At 40.3% G+C, this 25,269-nt stretch overlaps 1 protein-coding gene across 5 annotated transcripts in view; it reads right to left on the bottom strand.

Annotated features, from left to right (window-relative positions):
• The window catches only part of LOC102059702 (core histone macro-H2A.1), a 47,236-nt gene extending 22,381 nt beyond the window's left edge, over positions 1 to 24,855 (bottom strand). For all 5 annotated transcript variants that reach the window (XM_055717932.1, XM_055717934.1, XM_055717933.1 and 2 more), the window contains exons 1-4: positions 24,723 to 24,855; positions 16,084 to 16,284; positions 2,402 to 2,508; positions 685 to 882 (exon numbers count right to left, since the gene is read on the bottom strand). In XM_055717932.1, the coding sequence (XP_055573907.1) occupies positions 685 to 882; positions 2,402 to 2,508; positions 16,084 to 16,255 (477 nt within the window). In that variant the 5' untranslated portion in view covers positions 16,256 to 16,284; positions 24,723 to 24,855. The remainder of the gene's footprint in view (positions 1 to 684; positions 883 to 2,401; positions 2,509 to 16,083; positions 16,285 to 24,722) is intronic.
• Between the last annotated feature and the right edge of the window lie 414 nt (positions 24,856 to 25,269).

Here is a 25,269-nt window from a genome sequence, read left to right as displayed (position 1 = left end):
GTATTTCACACTTCTTGGATTTCATCAGATCAACAAAGCCCATTAAAAACCCAACAAACAGCAGAAAAACACAACACCTGAAAAGAGGACTCTGACATGCTGATGCTGAGGACACTATTACAGCGCAAGTGACTTAGGCTGGTTTTCTTCAATATCTAAAATTGCAAATGTTGCTTTAGCGTGACTTGACTTTTGAAAAAAATACCCAGATTCCCTGTTTTTTGCAGACACATATCAATACTCGAACAAAGTCCAAGCAAGTTTACTCTGCCTAGCCCAATGCAGGCACCTGTGTGCACAGTCACAGCAGAGCTACACCTATAGCTGCTACATAAGATCTCCTTTGCCCGCCAGCAGGGCATGGCTAGTGTAGCCCCATACACTCTCTTCTGTCTCTTGGTGTCTCCAGCCTGTGCCCGCCTAACGACGGTTTCATACAGAGCAGTGTTTACAGCTTGCCTGCCTGTCCAGCAAACCTGTGCTACTTCCAAGGGTTCTCACCCTTCCAGCAGCACTAGGGAGGGGGCAGTACTCCCCCTTCAGCACCTGCTTACACTGCTACCGAAATCACTGTTGTTACTACCACACAGATTATAATAACAAGCCTATCCTACTGAGCGATGCTCCCTGCAGCTACTACTAGCAAGCTTGTCTGGGTTTAAATTTTTAAACAGATTACTCTACCTTGGATTTCCTTGCCCCTTTCTTGCTGCCAGTTTTCTTTGATACAGTTTTTTTCTGTGACGGAGACTTTGCCTTCTTTGCTGGAGGTGGAGTGATGATGGCTTCCAGTTTTCCTTTTGATCCCCGCTTCTTTGCCAACAGCTCTGGGTGAATATTGGGTAACACTCCACCACTGGCTATGGTGACCCCTTTCAATAGCTAGTAAAAAAAAAAAAAAAAAAGTTGTAGATGCCAAATCCCAGCATTTACTCATCAATAAATAGAAAGTGGCGTTTAATGCAAATTTTGTACATTGCCTTGAGTTTTAATGGGTTCTTGTATGTTTCTTAACACATTATCTTTGAAGAAGAGAGACATGAAACGTATGAAATGCTCACGTATTAGATTTTAACTATAAAGGGAATATGTATTCTTCTTGCACATATGCTTGTTACTGTCAGTATCTCTTGGGCTCGCACCAGATCTCTTTCTGTGAAGCCATGCAATGAGGACTGTTACCCAGCTGCCTGAAAACAGGACAGCCCCAGCCCCAGACGTGAGGGCTTTGCAGGGCAGCCTGTGTGAGAGAGATGGGACCCCAAGTCCATGGCATGGGACTGCAGTGGGTACCACGCTGTGGTGAACCCAATATATGTCCCAACTGCTGAATTTTCTTGAAAGTATGTTTTTAAAACAGATATTTTTTTTTCCTTAGAAAAAGAAACTTTAAATGGAGGGTAACATTTATACAAATCTCTATACCTGGAAGTCTTTCTTCAAAAAAATCTTTATGTAGTTGAAGAAAAGCAGATCAATATTCAAAAGTGTGCAGATCATTCAAGCCTTTAAAAGCAGAGGTGAAATATATCATGTTCTGTATTTAAAACCACTTTAACCCATTTTTTTATACATCTAACTGGGACTAATTCCCTATTTGGGAGGATACAAAAGGTGAGTATCAAAGTCCCTCACGTACTCCCACCTTCTGATTCATGTTTACTGCTCCCCAACCACAGTTCAGTGATGCTCCAAGCTTACAAAAGGATGATGAATGGAAACTATTATCAAATTTCAGACAAAGTCAGAAGTAAGTTGATTTGGGGATACTTTTTTCCCTGCCCCATCATGACACATAGGTTCAGAAAAAGGTGTGTTTGTCCAGCACCTCACACAAAGGTGCATTAATCCTGGCCACTGCCTCTGGCTAACACCACAACACTGCAATAATAACACCCAAATTTTCTGTGGCTAAGTTAAAGGTATCTTGAAATCTGCAAAGGACACAGACTTTCAAGAGTTCCAGAACTCTTAATTCTGTGGTAACAATGACAGACTTTGTAACAATGACAGGAGCAGGATAGGTCCCACTGAGTCTTAAGCTGCATAAAGGGGGAAAACAAAAGCCAACAAAAAAAAAAAAAGCATCTGCAAGATTTTCTCCACGTCTCTGTAGAATTTATGACAATATCCCACTCTAACAGAAGTGGTTGTAATAGCACAAGCAAATGTCATATTACATATCCATTGCATTTTCACATGTTTTAAGAGTCCTGAAATACATAATTAAGCTGAGTGCTGTAGTTAGTTACACAGGCAGCGTGTTAGTGAGCGAATGAGCAGTTTCCTGGTGGGCTACTCAATAAGCAGAGGTCTTGAGTTACAGTTCAGCTATATGGAAAGACAATTTAAAAAGCCCTAAAGGAAATCCTGGCCCTCACACGGCGGAGTTCTGTCTTACCTGATTTAATTCTTCATCATTTGCTACAGCCAACAGGATGTGTCTAGGAGTGACTCGACCCTTCTTGTTGTCCCTTGCTGCATTTCCAGCCAATTCAAGAATTTCCGCTGGGGAGAAAGTAAGCCTCTTTTAATTACATTGTGATCATTAAGAAAAACCAATGTGTTATTTAACATCCATGCAAAAAGATACCTGAATTACATCGTGTTATTCCTAACTGCTGTTCAATACCCTCAACAGACATCTAACTCTAAAATTATAATTTTCTTTTGATATGTCTGCTCATTGAAGGACAAATGCATACTTGAAGTCCTGTGGTCTAAACTTCATTTACTTTTTTGTCCTTTTAAAGAAGTTCCCCTAGATTCTTGATTTTTCAGTGTTCTTCTCAAGGCTACTGTCACTTCACCTCCTAGGATCCCTCTCCTATCAGGGACAGAGTATTAGGTGTACAAATGCTCTTTTTTTCCCCCTCAAACCTGTCATAAATGTAAGTTCTGGCTTGCAGTGCTTCTACTTTTTTATTACTGGAAAAGATGCTATTCTCAGTTTCTCATTTTTAATGTTATGGAAGCATGTAAGCACACATTCAAGCTAGAACATTAAGAATACACACTCTGCTGCTACACTTACTTAATGATTTTTTTTTTTCCTCTGAGAAGTTTTTGTCTAGAGAAAGTAATTGATGAATCATGTTTGTTTGCTCCCAGTAAATTATCTCCTTAGAAGAAATTTCCAGTCCTGACAAAATCCATTTAACAGCTGTGCATTTGATGGCTTTTGTTGGAATAAGGAAAGATTAACTTGCTCCCCTGCAAGGGTCTACAAAGTAAAAGGCTAGAGCGTTACCTGCTAACTTACCTGTCTTCAACTCAAGAAGCCTTAGGCAAAGAATGCAATTAATTACAAGAAAGTCTGGGGAACAATTAAAAAAACAACATAACATATTTATTTGACTTTGCAATTATGTGCTACTGCTGTCTCTATTATACATAACCTTTTGCCTCCCTCTGTATAGACTGTGTTTTGCTTTTGGTAGATTTGCTTCTACAAACCCGGTAATGTTTGGAGAAAAAAGAACATTAAAACGTCTTTTTCACATCTATTCTATGTTAATATATTAAAATGTAACATTAGAATAGGGTATGAGATTGATTTCAGATTTAATAACAGACTATACCACGAAAGCTCTCCCATAAGTTTGCTTTAGAGGCAAATAGAACTGAATTAAGATGTTAATTTGGAAATGGAAAAGACTAAAATCAAAGCCCACATGACCACATACCTTTACCATAACACATAGTAAATCTTAAGTATTACTATATAGCACAGACTACGGCCTTTCATTAGACTGAATTTAACATGATTCTCCAATTATTTTTTCATTGTAAGGCCCATAATAAGCTAGTTATGACACCTACTGGAAAACTTACAGCTGCTTCTGGATGTTCTATAGTTAAACTTCATTGAGGATTTTGATAGGTTTTCACTATTTTTGTGTTCTTCAAAATACACAATTAACTTTATTGTAGGGCAAGATAGAACATTAAGTTTAAGCCCCCAAAAGTAACTCAACATTTCATGCTGACAACAATTGCTTTAATTTATTTTTAAAGCAGGATTAGCAGGGTAAGGTTAACTTGACTATGCTTTCCACACCTCCAAAGAACTGAATTAAGCTGGCATAATCCTTTTCACATACTTCTGAAAAGCCACAGCTCAGACACGTGAGGTTTGGCTTGCATTCAGTACCGCATACAGCCGCCTGTTGTGACAGAAGACCTGTATCACCTTCCAACGGACAAGCTGTGCTCTTGGTTACACCCTGTGCATCCCCGCTAACCTCAGAGAGATTCTGTGTCACCGTAATAAGGCCAGCATCTCTACCTCTCTAGATCAGGAATTGTTTTGTTTGTATCTCAGGCTTTATTACCAGCTGATAAGCATGGGAAGGATTTGCAGCAAACAGCAGACTACTTTTTGGTTTGCCTCTGCTTCCCCCACCTCCGCTTCTTTACTGCATCAGGCAGCGCAAAACAGTTGGGCCGTGTTACTCTCTGCAACTGATCAGCATAACTATGCAGACAGGTCATTTTGTAACTAAAGAGTCTAAGAAAGTGTTATGCCTGTAAAGCACAGAGGAATGTTTTATTTGTTCCTCATAAAACTAAAATGTCTGCCTCGTACAGTGGAGAACTGTTCTTGTAAGTGCTAAGCCCTCTTCCTTGGACAGGAAACTCATTTCGAAATTACAGTTTTCTAATGGTCCTTTAGGGAAGTTGAGGTACCCCACTTCCTTTTCAGGAACAGAACGCTTTGCACTGGCCTCGAGGACCACAAAAGAGGAGCTTGGGGAGAGGGAGAAAGGAGGAGGGCATGGAGGGTGGAATTTTTCTTCTAGCCTTCTCCTCAGTTCTCCAATAATTATCCAGTATTGCTTGTGCGTGCAGAGGGACCCGCAGCACAGAGAACAGCAACACTCAGCTTGCACACACGTCTGGTCGGAGGAGGAATTCCCCCCTGTTTGAAAACAGAAGATTAGGAGGTATTCAAGCTGAAGCCAACAGAGGCAACAAGTTTTTGATTTAGCACTGACAGAAACAAACCTAATCCAAACCCAAAAGATCAGAGCACTTACAAGTGCTAGAAATGAAGACTTTCTGGATCTGGATGGGATCCCAACTACCTGCCTGGAATTCGCTTGCAGGCAGCTTCACTTTCACATCTGTTTTATGCTGCTTTAATTCTAAAGATTTGAATGGTGTTTCATCCATGTTTTAAACCAATTTCAAATTAGATGAAAATCTAGCACGCTCTGTAAGGGGGCTGACTCAAATCTCTGGAATAATCGCTTTGGATTTAGGTGTGGAGCTAGGAAAAGCAGTAGATGGAAAAAGGTATTTAAAATTGAGACTGGATCTGAATTCTTAGGTCAGACCCATCTTTGGAAGTGCCATTCTACCAGGTTCAAAGGTTTGAGTCATTGAAACGTTCTGTTTCATTAAAGGTAGTCATGCAACAGTGGGGAAAAAACAGACATTCAAAAAATCAACTCCTGCAACTGAACAGGGTCAAGAGAGAAAGCTTTGCTTCTTAGTGTTCAGGCAAAGGAAAGTGTTAAGAGCTTCCATGACATCAGGATTCACTCAGCTTGTATTTATCCAGCCAGAAGACCAAAACGAGAACATTTTACAAAAATGAGGCCTCACAGAAAGGATGTAAGTTGCATAATGTCTATTCCATTCCTTTCATATATTTACTCAAGGCATTTCCCCCCTAGAGAATAATTACACCACCACTACTCAGGCAACAGGCAGCTGAGACACTTTACAGAAGTACTGAACACTAAAATCTCTGTTTTTTTTTAAAAAATGAGGAAAATACACAAGTTATGCAATACTATAAGAATTTTAAGGTATAATTCTTCAACTACTACATGTTGAAATCTTAGGTTAATATGAAGAGATACTCTTTATATTTACACAATTACTTTTTCTGTGCTTTTGAATAATTCCAAACCAAAAAAGCAAAACAACCTATATTGCTTCAACTGCAGATACAAAACAATCCAGTGAAAAAGCTGTGAGAAGTACACAATTAAGAAAGAAAAAAATTAAGTAGGAATGCCATGTCAGCATGTGATATATTCATGATTGGACAGCTGTTATGTAGCAAGAAAAGTGACAGATGCCTTAGAAATCTGACTATAACATGAACACATCAATTTGATTCAACAAACAGTTTTGATTAATGTTATTCTTCTTTTCAGTCATCATTAAAAGCAGGAGGTTAAAGTGGGAAGGGAAAGTCCTAGAAGTTAAGCAATCTTCTCTTAAAATTTAACTGAAAGGTAGTTCTCATTTATATTGATTGAAAAAATCTTTTGTAATATTTATAACCAGGCAAATGGATACGAGTAATGAAAACTGGTCTAAGCCTGTTCTCAGCACTTGAACCAAAACCGCTTTCCTTCTGGTGAGGTTTTTAGAAGTTCAGTTAAATATTTTTAAAGGAGAAAAGAAAACAGGTTGTATATCTTTGTACTTAAGCCTGAGATAAGACCACAGGAAAAGCTGTTCTCAAGGCATTTCCTACTCAAAAACAACCAAAAAGTGTTACAAGTCTCCGCAGAAACCTCATCGTGAAGCAAGTTTTCAGGGCGAGTTCCTCATCCTCTGCTTGCAGAAACTGATCTCTGGGCACCTCTTGGTCCTCCTACTAAGTCCCCAATTTCATTATCTGCCTTTCCTGGTTTCACAGTGGTACTGCTCTGCCTTGAATACCCTTACTCTGCTATTTCAGACAACTTGCAAATTTTGGAACAAGAACTCAACAGAAGGTTAAAAGAAACAAGTTACTACTAGACCAAAACAAAGCAGGTACGGTAGCAACTGCAGATCTGGATGGAAACAAAAGCAAGTGCATTCTTCTCCCACTCCTGGAGAATGCTCTAGTTCATTTGTCCTAATTTTGAAACAAAATATTACTGGTCATTACTGAATAAAACTCCTTTAAAGCCTAAATGACAAGGCCTTTAGCTTATTGTGCATTCCGGGCCATAATACTTTCAAAATGTAAATACTCAATTCAATCTGGTCTGAGTTCATCCCCAAAATGTTTTTTTCTTTTTTTTGGTTTACATTTCAAGCTAAAACACTGCTGTTGCATTGAATCCCTTTGTCCACCTTCTCTTCAGGGAGATGAAATCATAGCTTTGAAAATTAAACTCTTAACAACTAACAGGTGATGTATTGACACGAGGCCAATTTGTGAACACACAAGTTTCAACAGGAACAAGTCAGGGGTTCTAAAAAATTTTGAAGCCTCTCCTCAGAAGAAAATTGAAAACAATATCCAGAAATCAAAGAAAAAATGAATATTGATACAATTCCACCGAGAAAACATGTATTTGCTACAAAGCCAACTACATGACAAGGAGTCTGTTTATTGTACTTTAAATTAATCATCCTTCCATCAGCATTTTATTGACTTCAGAATAATTTCACATGATTCCAGAAGGTTTTAACTCAATCAGCCCAAATCAACCAAGACTGCTAAGAGTTTCCTGCATTCTTCTCTGTGTATTCCACCCAATCCCTCCGGAATCTGCAGTTGCAAGAACGAAGGTAGAGTCATTTAACAACACTTTCCCTCTCATGCATTCCAATAAAACAGTTCTCAGCCCTGGTTCAAAGTCATGGAAATTTGATGCAGTGAAAATCAATTCAAGAAATTTTACTGCTTTGAGCAAGCCTTGATGAAACCTCAACTCTCAGCAGGGCAATCGTTCTCTTAGGATGTGATAAAAAAACCCCAAACCTTTCAGTCCTTAGTGTCTGAGCTGTATCAAAACTAGGACCCTTAAAGAAGAAACTGTTAACTTTGCCAAGTTATTGTAAGTTTTCCATTTCTGGGAGGCAGATGATAGACTGCTGTTTACATAAAACTCAAGTTCAGGCCACAAAAGCCACTTCCACTTAGAGCCTTCTGATCTGATTCACACTTCTTTTCAGCTCTTCTCTACACTTTAATACCATCCATTATTGTTTTTGTAAGAGATCCAGTGTTATTTAATGTCCTATTTTTGAAAATTTTCTTGGTTTACTATTGATCTATAAAAAGTATGAATGTCCACTTTTCAGGGAAACCAGAAAGTGAATGTCATCTCAAATGTTATCTATTATGACAGTCACACCCTGAGTACTAAGTTAAAAAGAGATAGCCTATTTCTTCTCCACTGACTTCAAGAATCCTGATATAACTCAAATTAACTTTTTTTTCTTTTTCAGTGGAGCTTCCTCTACCTAGCAGTTTACACTTCGCTGTTACTCCTAACAGTTTACATATGTTTCAGAAACGCACTCAAACATGGTTAATATAACTGCTGCCAGACGTTACTTGATCAAGTGCAGCATCTACACTTTGGTCTGGCTGTTACAAAGTACAGGAGACTACTCATGTCTTAAGACTTGGTCCTAGCTTAGTCTTTAACCATTGCAGGCACATGTTAGGAACTTGCATTTCCAAACATTAAAGAAGTGGCAGATACCAATCATCTGCTGAAACTCAGTGAACATTAATAACGTGATTAACAAAAGCAAAAGAGGAGAGGATTTAATATTGTCATTTTGGACTTTACTGAAGTGACTCCAAACCCTGGGCATGAAAGAGGAAATGGGTATGTGTATCAAGGGCATGCGCACCCACACCCCTACAAAGAGAAGCAAGACATACAAGTCAGTCTCAAAGGCTTTACTAAACAATGGCCAAAGCTGATGCAACCCATGTATGCTGTGCTCTCATTTTTATACTGTAACTCATTTCAACGTGATCTGGCAGATGGTGATAATGGTTTTATTAGATACTGCCTCTGCAGTGAGGAAAGTGGGATTCAATGTTTATTACTGAAAATACTACGACTCATTAAATTGCTGTTGTCTCAGTCTTCCCCCCACATCAAGTCTTTTTGTATCAAGATAGCAATGGAAACCATAATAAATACAAGTATCTGTAGACAAATACAACTGTTATTATTTATAAGAAAAATACTTATAAATATTTTTCCCCATTACTTCACAGAAGCAGTATAGGAGTGACTATACAGCACGTTCAATGCCTTTTTTTTTTTTTTTTTTTTTTATAATCCGTGTCTTGAGAACAAAGCAGATAAAATCCATTACTTTGGATGTTCTGTGGTAGGTGGATGTATGGACAAGTTATAACTTCATCAGAGTAAAAAATACCTCTAGCCTGACACCCAGTCCCCAGCCACTGCCCAAGAGCAGGTGCTCAGGAGGATTAAAGGAACAGGCAAACTTGAAATGCTGTTCCCAGCACATGCCCTCTGATTTCATCCATGTACAACTAGCGGTTTCCCAACCTAGAAATGCCATCTTTGTGTTTAAGTCTCCCGATGGATTTTATTTCTATGGATGTGTTAATTGTTTTCTGAAACTATTCATGATGGTTTGGTATTCTTTTCTGGTATCCACAACATCTTGCAATAACAAGGCTCACAACATTACAGACATTTTTGCAGTTTGGAGGACAAGTACCTCCTGTTTGTTTTAACAATATTGTTATTTCACTGTTTACTGTATACTCCCTACGTTTATTTTTCCCCAATGAGGTTTTATATTGAGAACGGAGTATTTCATCCAACTGCTCCTAAGAATGGACATGGATTTTCATCCCTAAAAAAAAATTCATGGATAAATGTACTGTGGAAAAAAGACTGAAGACCAAACATATAGCATGATCTGAACTGAGGCATTCTTAAATAATCCTTACAGAGAAAAGAAAAGGGGAAGAGTCATGCTTACAATACTTGATGTAAGAACTTCTAAAGTCTGAGACAATCTGAGGAAAGAAACTGCATGTGACTCTAGAAAGGTAGGATATCTTCCAGCTTTTTACCAATTTGTGCTACAACTATCAGTCCCAAGAATAAAGGGCCAAAGAAGAAAAGGCTTAAGCTTTCTAGGTTCTTTTGTTCTTCTCAAGAAGAGACACAAGCTAAGACAAAGATAAGGGTAGAAAAAAAGTGTGGCAAAATCAGCCAAATTTTTGTTTTACACTTAAACTCCATTCTTCAAAACAAAGGGTGATACCAATATTAAATTGAGCAGCAATTTATAGTAGAAGCCATTACTTTGTTGCAACTTAGCCAAATAAATAGATCTAATGCCTGTTACCAGAATAAAAAGTATTTAGTTCTAGATCTAAGGATATTAAAATATAACTAAAATTTAATATTTTCAAGGGAGAAAATAATTCAGTGACGTGATGTAAAAAACAAACCAACCCAGCCCAGCATTTTTTGCGTTATCGCAATACGAGACACGTCACAATGCAAATTCTGATGCACATTTACCCCTCTGAAATGCCTATGTTGACATACCAGTATGCACCGTTAGGGCTTTTATCAAGAGAAAATGCTTTGGCGTTTATTGTTTTTCATCAAACCTGATCTCTGTAGCTTGGAGAATACATTAGAACCATAACCAGGTAAGTAATTTTGTATCAACTTAGCTTTTGTAACTCAAGAGACCCACTGAAGTTTATGGGACTACAAAGTAAAATAGGCACACACCGAAGTGTTTGCAATTCTTGGGGCCAAGGAAGGGCTTATCAGTCATGAAATCTCTTCAGTTATATATATTTGAAGCAGACCGATTCATACATTTGTAAGTTCAGAAAGTTGGTCACTCAGTTAGTAACAATGCAAAGTTTTATACCTAAAGAGGCACTTCTCACAAGCATAATGATTCTACATTGTGACAATCACTTCTCTTCAGAGCGTGACACAAGTCTCACGTAAAAGAGAAATGTTACAAAGGAGCTTTGCTATGCTGACATGTTCAAAAGGTCTCTGCTTGTGAGACTATTGCCATAAACAACCCTGCTGTATTTTAGGTCCAACATTAATCCATACTAAAACCACACTGGATCTGAAGAGGTAGGTTCATGCTTGCTCAAGTAAGGCACAGGTTCTACAAGATGCTAATTTATTTTAAACCTCTTTTGGGACACAATTTGTGGCACAACACCATAATAGGGATTAGTGTTTCTAAAGCTGTCTGTTTAAATAGAAGAAATGTATCTTGGTAGCGAATGCACATTTCAACAGTATCAAAGAGATACTATCAATTAATTTTGTTCTTAAATTTCATTACTCCCTAAGGACTGTTATTTATGGTAGCCTCCGAACGCCTGGAACTTGAATCTGCTTTTAACCTAATGCTTTTTTACTGTGGACCTCTGAGCTCCCCTCTGCTTCCAAGCAGAAGTTCAGCAGTACATCTACTTTGACAAACAGGGCAAATCATTGTTTTCCTCTGTGACCCTGTAAAAATTTTCAGCAGCAAGCAGAACACAAGAGGTGAACAGCAGTTCAAGTTGATCAGCTTGCACATCGGAAAGTGAGCATCTGAAGTGAGCAGTTAAACTTACTGCATTCAGGAAGGACTTTCAATTTGCAGCCAATCAGCAGCTGGCTTAAGAAAGTTTTCCACATCGAAAATTAATCAAGATGAAAATGCAACGAACTGAGCTCCAGCACATGAACCTCCATTAAGGGATTCTGGTGACATCAGAAAGCCTGAAAACAAAAACTCAGGTAAGCACCAGAATGCCTCAGAAGCCATTCTAACCCTGGGATTCAAAAGGTGCTCATTTTACATTTTAACAAAATACATGATCAACAGTACACAATGGGCAATAAAAATCCAGTTGAGAAATAAAAATCTAATGGAGAAAACAGACATTTAACATTTTCTCCTACCTTACTTCAGTATGTACAGAACAAATATAAATCAAAGTCTCATTTCTTCTGTATTCCTGTTCTCCTGCTGTTTTATAAACTTCTCCTTCTCCTCATTTGCTATGACATTTTGGCAATTGAAAATTATTTACAGCGTAGAGAAAACGATGGGGGGCAGGGGGAACAGAAATCACTTGCAGGCCTAGTTCTTGCTGCCTTTAAATATGCTCAAGAGATCTCTATTTTTTAAGGGCAAAGGAATCTTTTTCAGCTAGTAAGAAAGTTTGGACTATATTGTAACTGTGCAAGCTATACACATCTTAAGGGAATATATCTGATCACATGTATGGCTGGACCAGTTCTGACAAATACAAACCATACAACTTCACCTGAGTGGCTGCAATGCCCCAGATGAAGACAGTGGCCATCCTCTTGACTAACCTAGTATTTTATTTTTTACAGAAATGGATAATGATACACTACTTTGCAGTGGATTGCAGTTTTATGAAGTACACGTTAGGGAAGATAAATAGGCAATAAACCATTGTAAAACAAGTGCCACAAAAAGGGAAGATGACAAAAGGAATTACTAACACTGAACTTCTTGTCAACTTAAAGCTGTTGATAATGCTTAAAATTAATTCTGTGGCATAAGCAGAAGTTAATCAAATATTCTGACTGTTCCCTGCAAGACAGACAGCACTGCATGAACTGCTACTGCAAGGGCAGAAAAGAAAGAAGAACCATGCATTATGGTTCTTCAGCATCCATACTATTCCTCCAGAGCAGAGAAAGAAGTATATACACTTGCTTCAGTATTGGTAAAACTCAAAGGTACTTTCTGCACACTCACCCATGAACTTACATCCTATCTACAGTGGACATTACATACTATTTCCTTAGATGAAAACCAGAAAAGAATAAGAAGGTAGTATGCTTAAGAAACCGAACTGCATACACTGGGTGTGCTAGTGAGTTCTTTTGTAGCATTACTTGTAGATAACAAGAACCTTTAGTGAACAGGTAACAGAAGAATACTCACTGTGCAACCTGTTTATGTGCCAAGTATATTGAAATGTAAGATAAGGAAAAACACTTCATTAGCTGAAGACCAGAAGACAAACGGTACATCTAATAATATAGCAGTTTTATTATTATTTTTAAAGTTACTATAACAGACAACACAGGGAAGATGCACGCCAGCCAGTCCCTGTACAAGAAGCTGTCAGAAGACAAGAGACTGAAAAGCAACCCAAAAAGATGCAGTTTTTAGTTCTCAGCAACTGAAGCAGCCAGACTAACTCCTGTGTGCTAAAACAGTGCATGTCCTTGCTAGTGGAGCTGTGCCGTGTATAAACATGCTAATACAAATAAATGTAGTTTGAAAAAGCACTTTGTCGGGCAGAATGAAGAAGGGCTTAAATTACAAATGGGCCCATAGACTACAAGAAATTACAGAACGTGTATTTTTACTTTCTGATGAGTAGCTGTACATACATGGTAACAGCTTCAAAGGTTACCTTCAAAGTACAAAATGGATAAAGTCATAACTACAGATGGATCCAGAACAGAACTCCAGTTCTGAACAGCTGGAAACATTGGAAGTTCAAATATCAAATTGAACCAAACCAAAACCCCAGATCTGAACATATTACGAACTAATTTTCAGATTTACATCAGAGGTAAACTTTAGCAAAGGCCAGCAAAATTTAGCACTTCATCTTCTAAAGGATTAAAGTCAGTGCCATATTCTGCACACACATGAACTAATTTTCAAACCTTAGTAGGTTCTATTAGGTCACGTCTCTGTCACTTCCCCCCCCCCCCCCTCCCCCCCAGTCTTTTCTGAAGTTCTTTCCTACAACTGCTTTTGATATTCTGTGCTTCTCCACTCCTTCCTGGATGCACAGGATTGCTTTTTTGATTTAGCCAATTTATTAGCATGCCACTTCCCATGGTCTCCTTCCTATTATGTCACGTTCCTGCTTTTATTTTGAAATGCTTTGATTTAGTCTCAGATCATGTGCTGACATGAGCATCTTTAAAAACTCTCCTGGAGAGAAGTCAGGATTTCTCTGGTTTTGTGAAGCAATAACTGCCAAGAGGTAAAAAGAACACAAACCAAAAATCTCCAAGCACCCCATTTCAAGGGAATGTTTCTGAATTATACTGAAAAAGATGAATGACCTGAAGTTCAGAAAACATACTGAGCATTAAAGGCTGAAAAATTACACTATATAAAGTGTGAAACACTTACAGAAAGAAAAGGGGGAAAAAAACCCCACCAGACTGAAACAGTCATAAAATATATAACTGTTACTAACTCCGTAAGGAAAGAAAAGAGTATCTAGGCTTTTGAGATGTATCTATGTGTAAGAATGTAACAAAACTCTGAGATACAGGATACTAGGACTATCTACTTTGCTTTCAGAGGAGAAAGAAGAAAAAAAAATTCTCACACCAGCTTAAAAACATTTAAAGGGAGAGAAAAGTAAGGTACTTTTGCCCTTAGCTCTCCTTCCCCCCTCCTTTTTTTTTTTCCCCTAAAGAAGCCACATGTGCAACTTTGGGGTTTTTAGTTTTTTTTTGTTGTTAACCTCCTCAGACAGTTTCCCAGGATGCACAGCAGTTAAAGAAACACCTTTATTTCCCCAGCCTATTCTTAGCTGCCTTAACCATCACTGCCTCAGTAAACACTTTAAATCAAACAGTTAACCAATAACATGTGCTGCTCATTAGCAGTGCCTTAAGCTCACCTGTATTGTTCTGTTTCTTTAAAAGGGCAGCATTCAAAGCACCCTTCACCCTAAGAAGCATTTTATTTGAGTTGTTATTGCTGTAAGCAGGAACCTGGCTGAAGGAAATGTTAATTTTTTAAGGCCATCTATGAAGTTTAAAAGCATTCTTTTAAAGAAAAGGCCCAAATAAAGAAAACTATGAACGCGAACAAGTGAAGAAAAAAAAAAAGGATATTTGAAGGCTGAGAAAATTCAATAATTTAATATGAATACCTTAAAAATAAGCACACTATTAATTATTTTCAAATGTTACCAGTCTTCGTCTTTACGAGAAGAAGAAACTTTGCAGAAAAAAAAATATCAGCCTATTTCTGTTCTTCAATATCATTATAAGGTGTATCTAAAATTGTCTTAAGAGTCAGGTCACTTCGGTTTTAAATACTCCCAGCAAAGTTAAACCACAGGCTTTGCTACTTAGTGCTTAATTCAAAGAAAGAATGAACTGTATCTCTTCCTCAGAGGCTGAGCACACCATTATAGCTTAAAGACTACTGTCCCTTGAAACACATGAACCTGCTGCAACCAGAACATTGACATAAGCAGATGCACTGTACAAAGAAACACTGCTATGAGAAATGAGATCTAATTCAGGCTTTTCCTTACTCATGCTAATAGAATTTGTCCCCAAACGCTAATCCATCTAGCACTTGTGATTTTTGCTAGGCCTCTAGCCTATAGGTATATGCTTATAAGTCAGTCTGGCTTCATGATGTGATTAAATTGGTGGTTAATTCTTATCCATTTTTTAAAGTGTATTTTGTTTTAAGCAAACCAATATTGTGAAAAGCTCATATGTTGATGATATTATAGTTGGGGTTAATATTCTGTTAGAAGGCTACTTTTGTAATGTTTGTGGGGTAAACTTGCAACGTTTTGAGTCTCATTTGAGAACTTCTATGTAAAGATCTTTACTTGCATGCCTACTTGTGTATGTCTTTGGGCAAAGCATTTTCTTCCTTTGAAGCTTCTTTCTAAATGGAGGAAAAATAACACTTTCATCCTCCAAGAAGGTACTGTGAGGATAATTATTTAAGGTGTTCTTATTCTGATGTGATGCAAAAGGACTACAAATGTAAGCAAATAAGCTATGCTGATCCAGGGCAGATGAACACAGTGTGCATTTATACAGACTCAACCAAACAAATTGCAAACAGCATATGTAGTCTCAAAAATAATCTGTAAATTAAACAAAAATGTTTAAACAATGCTGTAAGCAATCTCAGCCCAGTGTAAACACTGAGCAGCTCTCCATTTTAAAAGGAATGTATATGCTTAACAGACAATTACAACCCAAACAAAGCCACCAGGCACAAAATTGGAGCAGGAAGGACTGCAACACCATAGGCCCAGTCCATGTGCATTGATGTTAGCAGGAATCCTTCTGACTGCCTATGGGGAAGAAGAGCGTTTACAAGCGGTCAAAGCAAATCCAGCGCTGGAGCGCACAAAAGCCATCAAAGTTCCAAGGCAGCGGTGGGCGTACCTTCATTTTGGCTTAGATGTGTGATCTAAGCTTACTTCAGCTATAACTTTTTTTAGTCATCTATAAATCAGAGGATCTTTTTTGGGTTTTTCTGTGCAAATTCAGTTTGTATTATTTCACATTGTTCAGCAAAACCTACCAGTCAGATATTCCAGTACAGCAGCCATGTACACTGGAGCACCAACACCAATTCTGTACTTCGGGTGGCCTTTCTTAATGTAACGTAGCATTCTTCCAACAGGGAATATGACCCCAGCCTTTGCAGAGCGGGAAGTCTTGGTTGACTTCTTCTTTCCACCCCTGCTGGACATTTTGTCTGTATTGGGTCTGGAATAGCCCTCTACAGAGGGGAAGAAAAAAAAAAAAAAAAAAAAAAGTTATCAGTAAGGACTGATGCTGTAATACCCATATACTTCATTTCAAGACAAATCAGTATTTTGGCACAGGCAATGCATCAGGGTGCCTAAAACACACAGACAAGTTGCCTTTTCAGAGTATACACAACAAGAACCTAAAATGATTTTTCACAGAATGTTTACTTGCCATTGTCATCTTGGCATAATTTTATACAGTAAATATATGCCAACAATCATAAACATAGTAAATAATAAAGCCAGATAAATTAATTCGTATAGATCTGCTTTGGAATTACTTTTCTGAAATTCCTAACAGATTAAACCCAGTACAGTTACTGGAGCAAAGACTGGTAACTACCTAATGTAAAACAGATCTGCTGCACTGAAGCAGAGGATGCTTTCTGCAAGGAGACTGACACAACCCTCCGCTCTCTGGGAAAAACTCTTGACTGGGCATTTTAACATTTGTGGTAGGACTGTTTTGCTCATGAATAACTACGTTCCTAACTAGGAAAACCTGTATCCAGTAAAGCTTTTGTAAAGTATATTCACCTTCCTCAAAAAGCTGTATTTTCAAGCATGTGTGAATTTCCAAGACAAAGGCCTATGCATAGCAAAATACATGTCCTGTATTTTCTTCTATTTTTAGAAATATCTGAAGTGAACCCCTTGAGATTTGAACCTACCGGAAACCAGCTATCTCCTCATTAAAGACTGCACTGATTCAACATGCCCTCTAGGAATTTGATGAACTTCATCTGCCACCTTTCCTTAACATAAGGTGGTCTAATCACCCGACAGATATCTAACAACTGTATCTCAGTTTATCTCGGTGAAGAAACCTACTGCTGATGCAGCTGTCAAACATATTTTTTTCTCTCTTTGATTTCTGCTGAGGCTGTAAATAGAAGCTGACAAATCCAAAGAGGTGGAGGGTTTACAGGATCTCAAGGTATCTTTGAAGGTTTAAGCAATACACTGGGTTTTGAAATTAACTCAGAGGAAAGGAGATGGTCCCCATCTCCCCCTCCCTCCCTCCCACACGTCTGAACTCTAGGGAAAGCAGCGGTATGCATCAGTGATACATACACTTCTGTGCATCCTCGTTCTTTCCTCACTGCAAAAATCCTAGTACAAATGCAATTTTCCTGGTATTTATGTACTCCACAATGAAACCCCTTTAAACTTCCTTTCCCATTACACCATTTCTTTGCTTCCTTTCTTGTTTTTCTCTCATTTATTCTGAATTCTGTCCTTGTCCTTATGAACTTAACTATATTTGCCATACTTCTGAATCCACTACAATTGAGCGAGCTCACAGTTAAGCAAGACAGGTTCACTAACCCCACTTCTAAGTTTTGCAACTTCTGTTCTGTGCTGACGTGTCTTGCAGTCTTTTAAATCTCAATGAGTCACTGAGATTCAGACTACCTATCAAATTAAGACCACTCAGGATAACTAAAGAAACATAATAAATAAGTAAATAAATAATTTTTCTTTCCACTTCCACACTCCATTCAAAGAGCCTATACTTGCATAGCACATTAAGTAAAATAAATGCGATGGGCTTACTGCTTGTTAAAGGTAAACAAAATAATCCCATTTTAGTAGCTCAGATGAAAGTCACACCACATGTATGAAACTTATGTCAAAAACCAGACAGGAAGCTTTGGAAGGGGGAAGCCATCAAAAGGGCTGCTTCTCCTTTCCTCTGCTGTGAATTCAGCTCTGTAACAACTATTATTCTGCAAAGAGGAGAACAAAAGCCAATTTCTTGCCTTGAGAAACTGCCTAACTTGAGCTCACAAGTGTTTTCAAAAACCTTCCATTTAATTACATTTCTCATCTAGTTAGCTCTGTCTTTGTTAGCAGGAAGGCTGGGTGTGGCTTTGAGTTGGCTATGGACTTTCTGCCAAAAATTATTTTCATAATCCATTTTCCTCAATACTACAGATGTTTAATCCCACAAATGTCAAGAAGTTCACTGAATCAAACACCAGAGAAAGTGGGCATGAGAAATACCCATGTTTCTAGCTATCCTCATAATTCCTTTGGTTTGTAACCGATAGGTGAACGACGAAAAACTTATTTTTTCTAGTGAAAACCTGCAAGACTTCAGCAGTGAATTTCTATTAACCATTTAGCTTACGAGTTTATGGGAGTGTCAGAATAGCTGGAAGAGAATATGGAAATCTTTACTTCCTGAAGTATTGCTTTTTTCTTTGGGAGAGTGTCATCTAGCCATCAGTTGCTGTAACATTTGGACCAAAGTATGAGTAAAGTATGCAGCAATAGAGAATTACTGCCAAAGAGGCTTTGAAGGAGCTGGAATAAATACAGCTCACCCAATCTAAAAATCCAAATGGAAGACACACATGGATGACCATGCTGTAGCTGGTAACAGAAAATGAAAGAGCACTCCCCTTTCATTTTTAGTTCCAAGAAAATGACTATTCATCCAGAAGGGAAGTGGTTCCTTCATATATTGAAACAAATGGGTACTGTATATCACTGTCTAGATACATATCATTTATCCATAGCAATGCTAAGTTTGTTGTTAATGTACTTTCAATTGTCATTGGTCACGCTAAACCAACCTCCCTTATAACACCCTTGAGCAAAACATTTTGCTGTTAGTTTCCAACCTCTTTCATCCAGTGTTCAGAAGATGTTCTTCCCTTTAACATGCCATTTCTACTTCTACCTTCCAGTCTCCTGCCATCTGTGGCTATCTAACACCTACACATAAATAATATGGTGTCTTTTTTTCTTTCATAATAGGCTTATTTTATCACTTCTGCAAATTCTAGAGGTTAATTTCCCCCTTTATTTTATACTCCTGGTGACACTTCTCTCAATATTTAGGATAACCCTGAGCCTATCTCAACAATTAACCTGATCCTCTCATATTGTACGTTAACAAGCTTTCTAGCTGTAAGTTTATTTGTGAGGACAAATTTTGCCTGAACCAGAAAGGTGAGGGGGCTTGCATATTGAAAAAAAAGCAAGAACTTCTGGAACTTGTAGTACTAAGAGTGAAATGCAATAAAGATGAGTTTCAGAGCTTCTTGTCTCGAGGATCCCGTTCCTACAACACGTAGCGAATCACAGTATCTTTAGATGTTGAGGGTGGAGGGAGGGAAATTCCAATTAAGTTTCAAGTACCACTTTTAGTTGTGCCAACCATGTAATCTGGAAGGGGTAAAGAGAGCCTGGCATGGAAGATCTTTTTCAGGCTTAATTATGGATTCAGGATCATTACTCTGCAGAACCTGTTTGTCCTGCCTTTGAGCTAAGGGATGGCCCAATGAGCTCCTGAAGTCTCTTCTCTACTTCTAGTTCTCCACAGCACAAGAGAAGGGAAAGAGAAGAGATTTCACTTGCAACAGCTACAAAAACATGTATTGAAGTTAAATGCAAAGATAGCGACAAATCAAAAACTAAAGAAAACTGCATGCTTTACATGTTCTCAGTTTATCTTTCTAACACCAGATACTCTGGAATGCTGCCAACATTAATGAACCAGAGCTGTTTGCTGAGTCACTGCTAGCCAGCAGATGAGGGAGGCAACCAAAGGGAACCTTATCACATGCGCCACAGTTCAGACAAGATTTGAGCAGGGTAATTAAAAAGAAAAATAAGTCAATGACAGTCAGTGGACCAATCCTTTCCTTTCTTTTCCCTCTCCTGCCTTTGCAAGGGAATTACTGAGAAACTTTACCAAATACATTGCAAAGTCTTCAAAGATTTGACAATAAAATGATTTTGGTTATATATGACAGTTCACAAAATTATCACTGCGATAATCAGGGGATATCACTGAGGAGTTAAATTACCCAAGTTCACCTTTGACTTCAAATCAAGATTAATGCTATATTCAGAGAAACTGAGGCTGCCCCATTCCTGGAAGCGTTCAAGGCCAGGTTGGACTGGGCTTTGAGCAATCTGGTCCAGTGGCAGGTGTCCCTGCCCGTGGCAGCGGAGTTGGAACTAGGTGATCTTGAAGGTCCCTTCCAACCCAAACCATTGTATGATTCTTCAGTGGCTCTGCTGTGCTTGGACACAAATTGCCTTAGTTGCAGAATTTAGCACCCGATTCATAGCCTTTTGAAAATCCCTTAAAGACTGTGGCAAGACTCAAACTGCTTTCTAAGATCTCAAAATTCACAGAAACGAGATTTTGATGGTAGATTAATTTCACTCAAAGCAAAGATTCAAGCTCCTCTGCTGTCATGTCTTTGCAAGCCAGAAATACATTTTCTAAGAAACAAAATAATATTAAGGTGTAGTGATGAAATCAGTATAAGTAACATCTTCCTGTTTGAAATTGGCTATAGTAACTCTGGTTGGCCATATTTTTCTCTATAAAGACAGACACTCCACTAAAACACGCTTTCAAATGCTATCTTCTTAAAATGAGCATAGGCATCTTTTTCTGAAAGGTTTAACATCACATAATTGTCAAAGCACAGCCTGCACATCCTGGTAAAGTGATACCTAATTTCCAAATACCAGTACTTTATTAGCTCAGCCAATTTGACACTTTCAACAAACAGTGGTAATGAAAACCCCCTGCTATTAATAGTTTTCAGGTACTGGTTCTTAATAACTTAAATTACTGTGAATGCTACTGCTGTCGGGCAGGGACTGGTCTGATCATGGGCTTACACTGGCGTATTAACTGCAGTCAGCAAACAGATGATTAAATTTACATCTATATCATCGCATCAGTAAGTGTGGTGGGATCCAGGAGACCATTACTACAATAGTTTAAATACTAAGATTTAGTAGTTATTTTTCCTCTTCTTTCCAGTACAAAGACTAAGTGGAAAGTTCATTTTTGTATCACAAGAGATTAACTGCAATGCTATTTTCTTTCCATTGTTTTGGAAGATTAACAATGTAAGTGCTGCCATTCTCTCTTAAATCTGTTTATGTAGTATAGTAATAGTCACTTGCTGAACTCTTTTTGAAAAGGTGCGTTTGAATTTGCTTTGACAACTAACTTGCTCTGTTCTTGGCTAATCAGAAGCTAGTCTGGCATATTTATAAAATGCATTGCTTATAGAGTCAGTATAAAATGGTCTCTAATAATGCTTGCCTAGCACAACAGTGTCTCAGTCTGTGACTGTGGTTTCTAGGTACGACAGTAATAAATGAAGAGCTAATCACTCAGTTATGGTTTGATCTGATGTGATTTCAAATTTTAGCTTAAGTGCTTTATCAAAGCAGTAACTCCTTGTGGTCTGAAACAGAGGAGTGAAACCAGTTGTGAAACAGCCATTCCAGCACTATATTAATTTCTCATCTGAGAAGGTAGCACCATACATACATTTATGTTCACTTGGAAAACTGAGAGAACATTCCTCATCTATGACTGCCCAATAGGTGTACTTTCTGTTGAAGATTAATGACACTAAAAGTCCCACAGTGATAACATAGAGGATGGGGAAAAGAGTAATAACATTTTCACAAAATCTGAGTGCAAAACAAAATACTGTTGCACAATCATATTCAACTGGCAAAAGTCTCTCCCTCCCACAATGGGTCTGAAACCCTGAAACAAATATCCCCTTAATGTGCAAACGTCCACTATGAACAGTACTGGGAGCATGACAAGAGTTTTAGCTGGGCATCCTGCCACCAGTAGTCAGGAAAACGTAAATACAATTGTCTTCACTGACCACTGCTGGGAGTACTAGCATGAAATCAAGCCCATTTGTTCATTACAGGTTTTTGTATACTAGGTAGGAGGCATAAAATGTGATCCAGGACCTTAAATCACTGGATCATTTATTAATTCAATGTTCAGAAAAACTGTTTTGAAGAACATTTTGAAAAAAATATTTGCCCCTTCACATTTCTGGTAGAAAGCAAAAAATGTACTAAAGGATCCACACAGATGCTTCCAAGGAAAAATCCAGATGTAGAATGAAATTTAAGATAGACGCTTTACTGCTGAGGAAAGGGAGTGCAAGAACTTGACCCACTGAGGCGGCCATGAATGGTGTGATTCTAGCATCACTCCTTTTGGAGCAAGGATCAAGAATGAATCCTGATCATCCTCTCTTCAGAATGGGTCTGGGTAAGAAACTGTAAGTTCTTTACATGTTTATAGTGTCTTTCCCCAACAAGCAAGCAAGCACACACTGCGCTCTTTCAACAAACACTGCATTTTTCTTTTTTGATTTTACCTCTAGGCAGCACTGAGCTGACAAAACCTAACACTCACTGCACTGCCCACTGGGTCAATATACCCTCTCCTAAGGGAGGCTCTCTCTGGAGGATTTTTTTTTCCTCTTGTGGCACCAGTTCCAGATTCCTGCTTTATAACCTTGCTGGGGCGGCACTACTTTTTATACAGAACAGACAACAGGCCTTGATCCTGGCTGACAGAGTTGTACAGAAATACTTCTGAATTTCTTTGAGAGCACAAGATTTTGACCATTCTTCTGGAGTGATATCACCTATCTTATCAAGGGAGTATCTTTTATCAAAGCTTGTTGCTGTACATTGGTATTTTATCTGATGACCCAAGCAACTCCTACAGACAAATTTAAACACGCTGATTTCTTTTAAGACTCACTTGGCAGTGGTGGACTTCTCTTTTTGCTAATGCTGATGTATAAAATCAGCAGTGCTTAAGCACTCTTCCTATATTACTGTCATTAGGCCAAATTCTAGTCTTACTACTATATTTCAGATGCGTTATAGCTTAATCTACACTGTCAAATCTGGCTTTACTGGCAACCTGAAGGGTATGCCTTTCACACAATGAAACAAAGTTACTCTTTAGGAATCCAGATGATACATAACAGCAAAACAACCTGCAAAGATTGCTAAGTAAACATCAATATAGTTTCTTTGTTTCAGAATGCTTGAAAAAAAAACCAAAAACCCCAAACAATAACCCAAACAACCGCCATCAAAAAAACAAACACACTGGCCAGTTTTCTAGGCACTACTGGATACAAAGTATCTTGTACCCAATTGCATTTAAATATATTTTTTAAAGCAACTGTAATTGTTTTGTTCCCACTTGAATCTTTTACCTCTGGGTGGTACCCAAGACTCTGGATTCTGCTTTTATTAATTGCTCACTTGCTCCTTAGCTCACTTATTTCTTCTACTCTTTGGAATGGGGGGAGGCAGTGGAGTTGCAAAGTTCCCTACAGACCTGTTGCTAAGTGACAGCCACACACAGTCCTGGGGGAAAAAATGGTCGTCCATTTGTATGGTCAAGAGATAAGTAACAAACCTCGTCCAAATGTATTTCAACAGTCTCCTTCCATCAACATAAATGAAGCAACCTTAGTTTTACACCACCCCACTTGCATACAATCTGGCTCCAACTCCTGGCTTCAGGTGCAAATTCACAAGGCCTTCCGCAACTTACTTTTAAAGATTACAGAGGAGACAAAAGGATTATAGGAGTATCTAAGTTACAGAAAGAGTTTGTTCCCCTTACTGTCTCCTACATGCGCAGACATATCAGTCTTCGGTCTAAACCCAGATGCTCCTGCGATATCCCTTGTGCTGAGCCTTAGGAACCTGCATTCACCTGCGTCTTGCAGTACTCGCAGTCCCCTATGAGGAACACCCACACCTAGAGCCAGGCCGTGCAGGTTGCTCAGATCCTGCAGGCAGACATATTGCAGGCTGTACGAGAAGTGACAGGTCGGAAAGAATAAGGGGCCCCCGTTTCCAGCCGAACACGTATTTTTACCACTCGTGGCACCTTTTGCTTACGGTTTTAAAAACGTCATTTGATTCGTCTTAATTAAGTCATTCACATGTGGCAGGTAACTTTTACGCCACGGTTTCTTCATCCCGAAGTGAAACACGCTGCAGACACGCTCTGCTGCTTTTCACTTGCGCTTTACGCAGCTTCTCTCGATTATCTCCCCCCGCCCGACGACCCGAGGTGGGCAGGAGGGGACCGGGGAGCCCCTGCGTGCCGGCAAAGGCAGAGAGAGGCGGGGGAGCCGCGGCTCGACACCCCCGGCCGTGCCTGCAGCCCCCGTGCGGGGCGAGCGCCCGCGGGGCGGCCGCCGGGCTCCCTCCAGCCCCCGCAGCGCAGCCCGGCTGCGGCTGCCACAGACGCCAGCCCCGCCGCCACCATTTCGCTGGGCGCGGGGCGGATCGCCTGCCTTCGCCCGAGCCGCAGCCACCACAGGCAGAGCCGACAGACCGCCCGGCGCGCCTCGAGCCCCCGGTTCTCCTCAGGGAAGGCCGGGGGCGGGGGGACCGCGTGCCCCCCTCCCTCACAGCCCACCCCGGCGGGCGCGGGGCCGCTGGCACCCCGGGCCGGCTGCCGCCCCGCCGCGGCAGAGCCCCTCGCCAACCCCCCCAGCACACACCCCCCGCCTCCTTCCCCGCACGGCGGGCGGCCCCCCGCGGGCGACCCCCAGCAGCGACTTACGGCGCGGCCTCCGGCGGCAAGATGTCTCCCGTGGGCCGGCGGCGGCCCCGCTGCCGCTGCCTCCGCTCTCGCCCGCGGGGCCAACGGGAACGGCTCGACGGGCTGGCGGCGAACTCCCACAATGCCTCGCGCGCCCGAGCGTCACATCCCCCCCAGCCCCACGCGCGCCCTCCTCCCCGCGTGGCCCCGCCCCTCGCCCCCCACGGCGGCCGCCGGCCCGGCGGGCTCCCCGCGCTCCCCTCGGCGGCCGCCACCGCCCGCTCCCGGCCCCGCGCTCCCGGGGGCCTCGCCGCAGCGGCGCCCCGCCGGCCTCCCGCCTCGCCGGCCGCCAGCGCAGCCCCGCGGCTCTCCCAGGCGGGGGGCGAGGCCCTGCGGCCCCCGCGGCAGCTGGCTGCCATGCGGGCGCCCGGCCTGGCTATTGAAAAGCGCCGGCCCCTGCGTGGGGCTGGGCCTTGGCACCGCGTCCGCCACAGCTGCTCCCAGCCCGCCTCGCCCGCTCCTCGCCAGCCATTGTGTGCGGCAGTGCTCGCTCCTAAATCTTCAGCGC

This window comes from Falco cherrug, chromosome 8 (assembly GCF_023634085.1).
Source record: "Falco cherrug isolate bFalChe1 chromosome 8, bFalChe1.pri, whole genome shotgun sequence".
In the NCBI taxonomy this organism is placed as follows: domain Eukaryota; kingdom Metazoa; phylum Chordata; class Aves; order Falconiformes; family Falconidae; genus Falco; species Falco cherrug.
The sequence above is the reverse complement of the archived record's forward strand: the minus strand, read 5'-3'. Positions and strand labels throughout refer to the sequence as shown.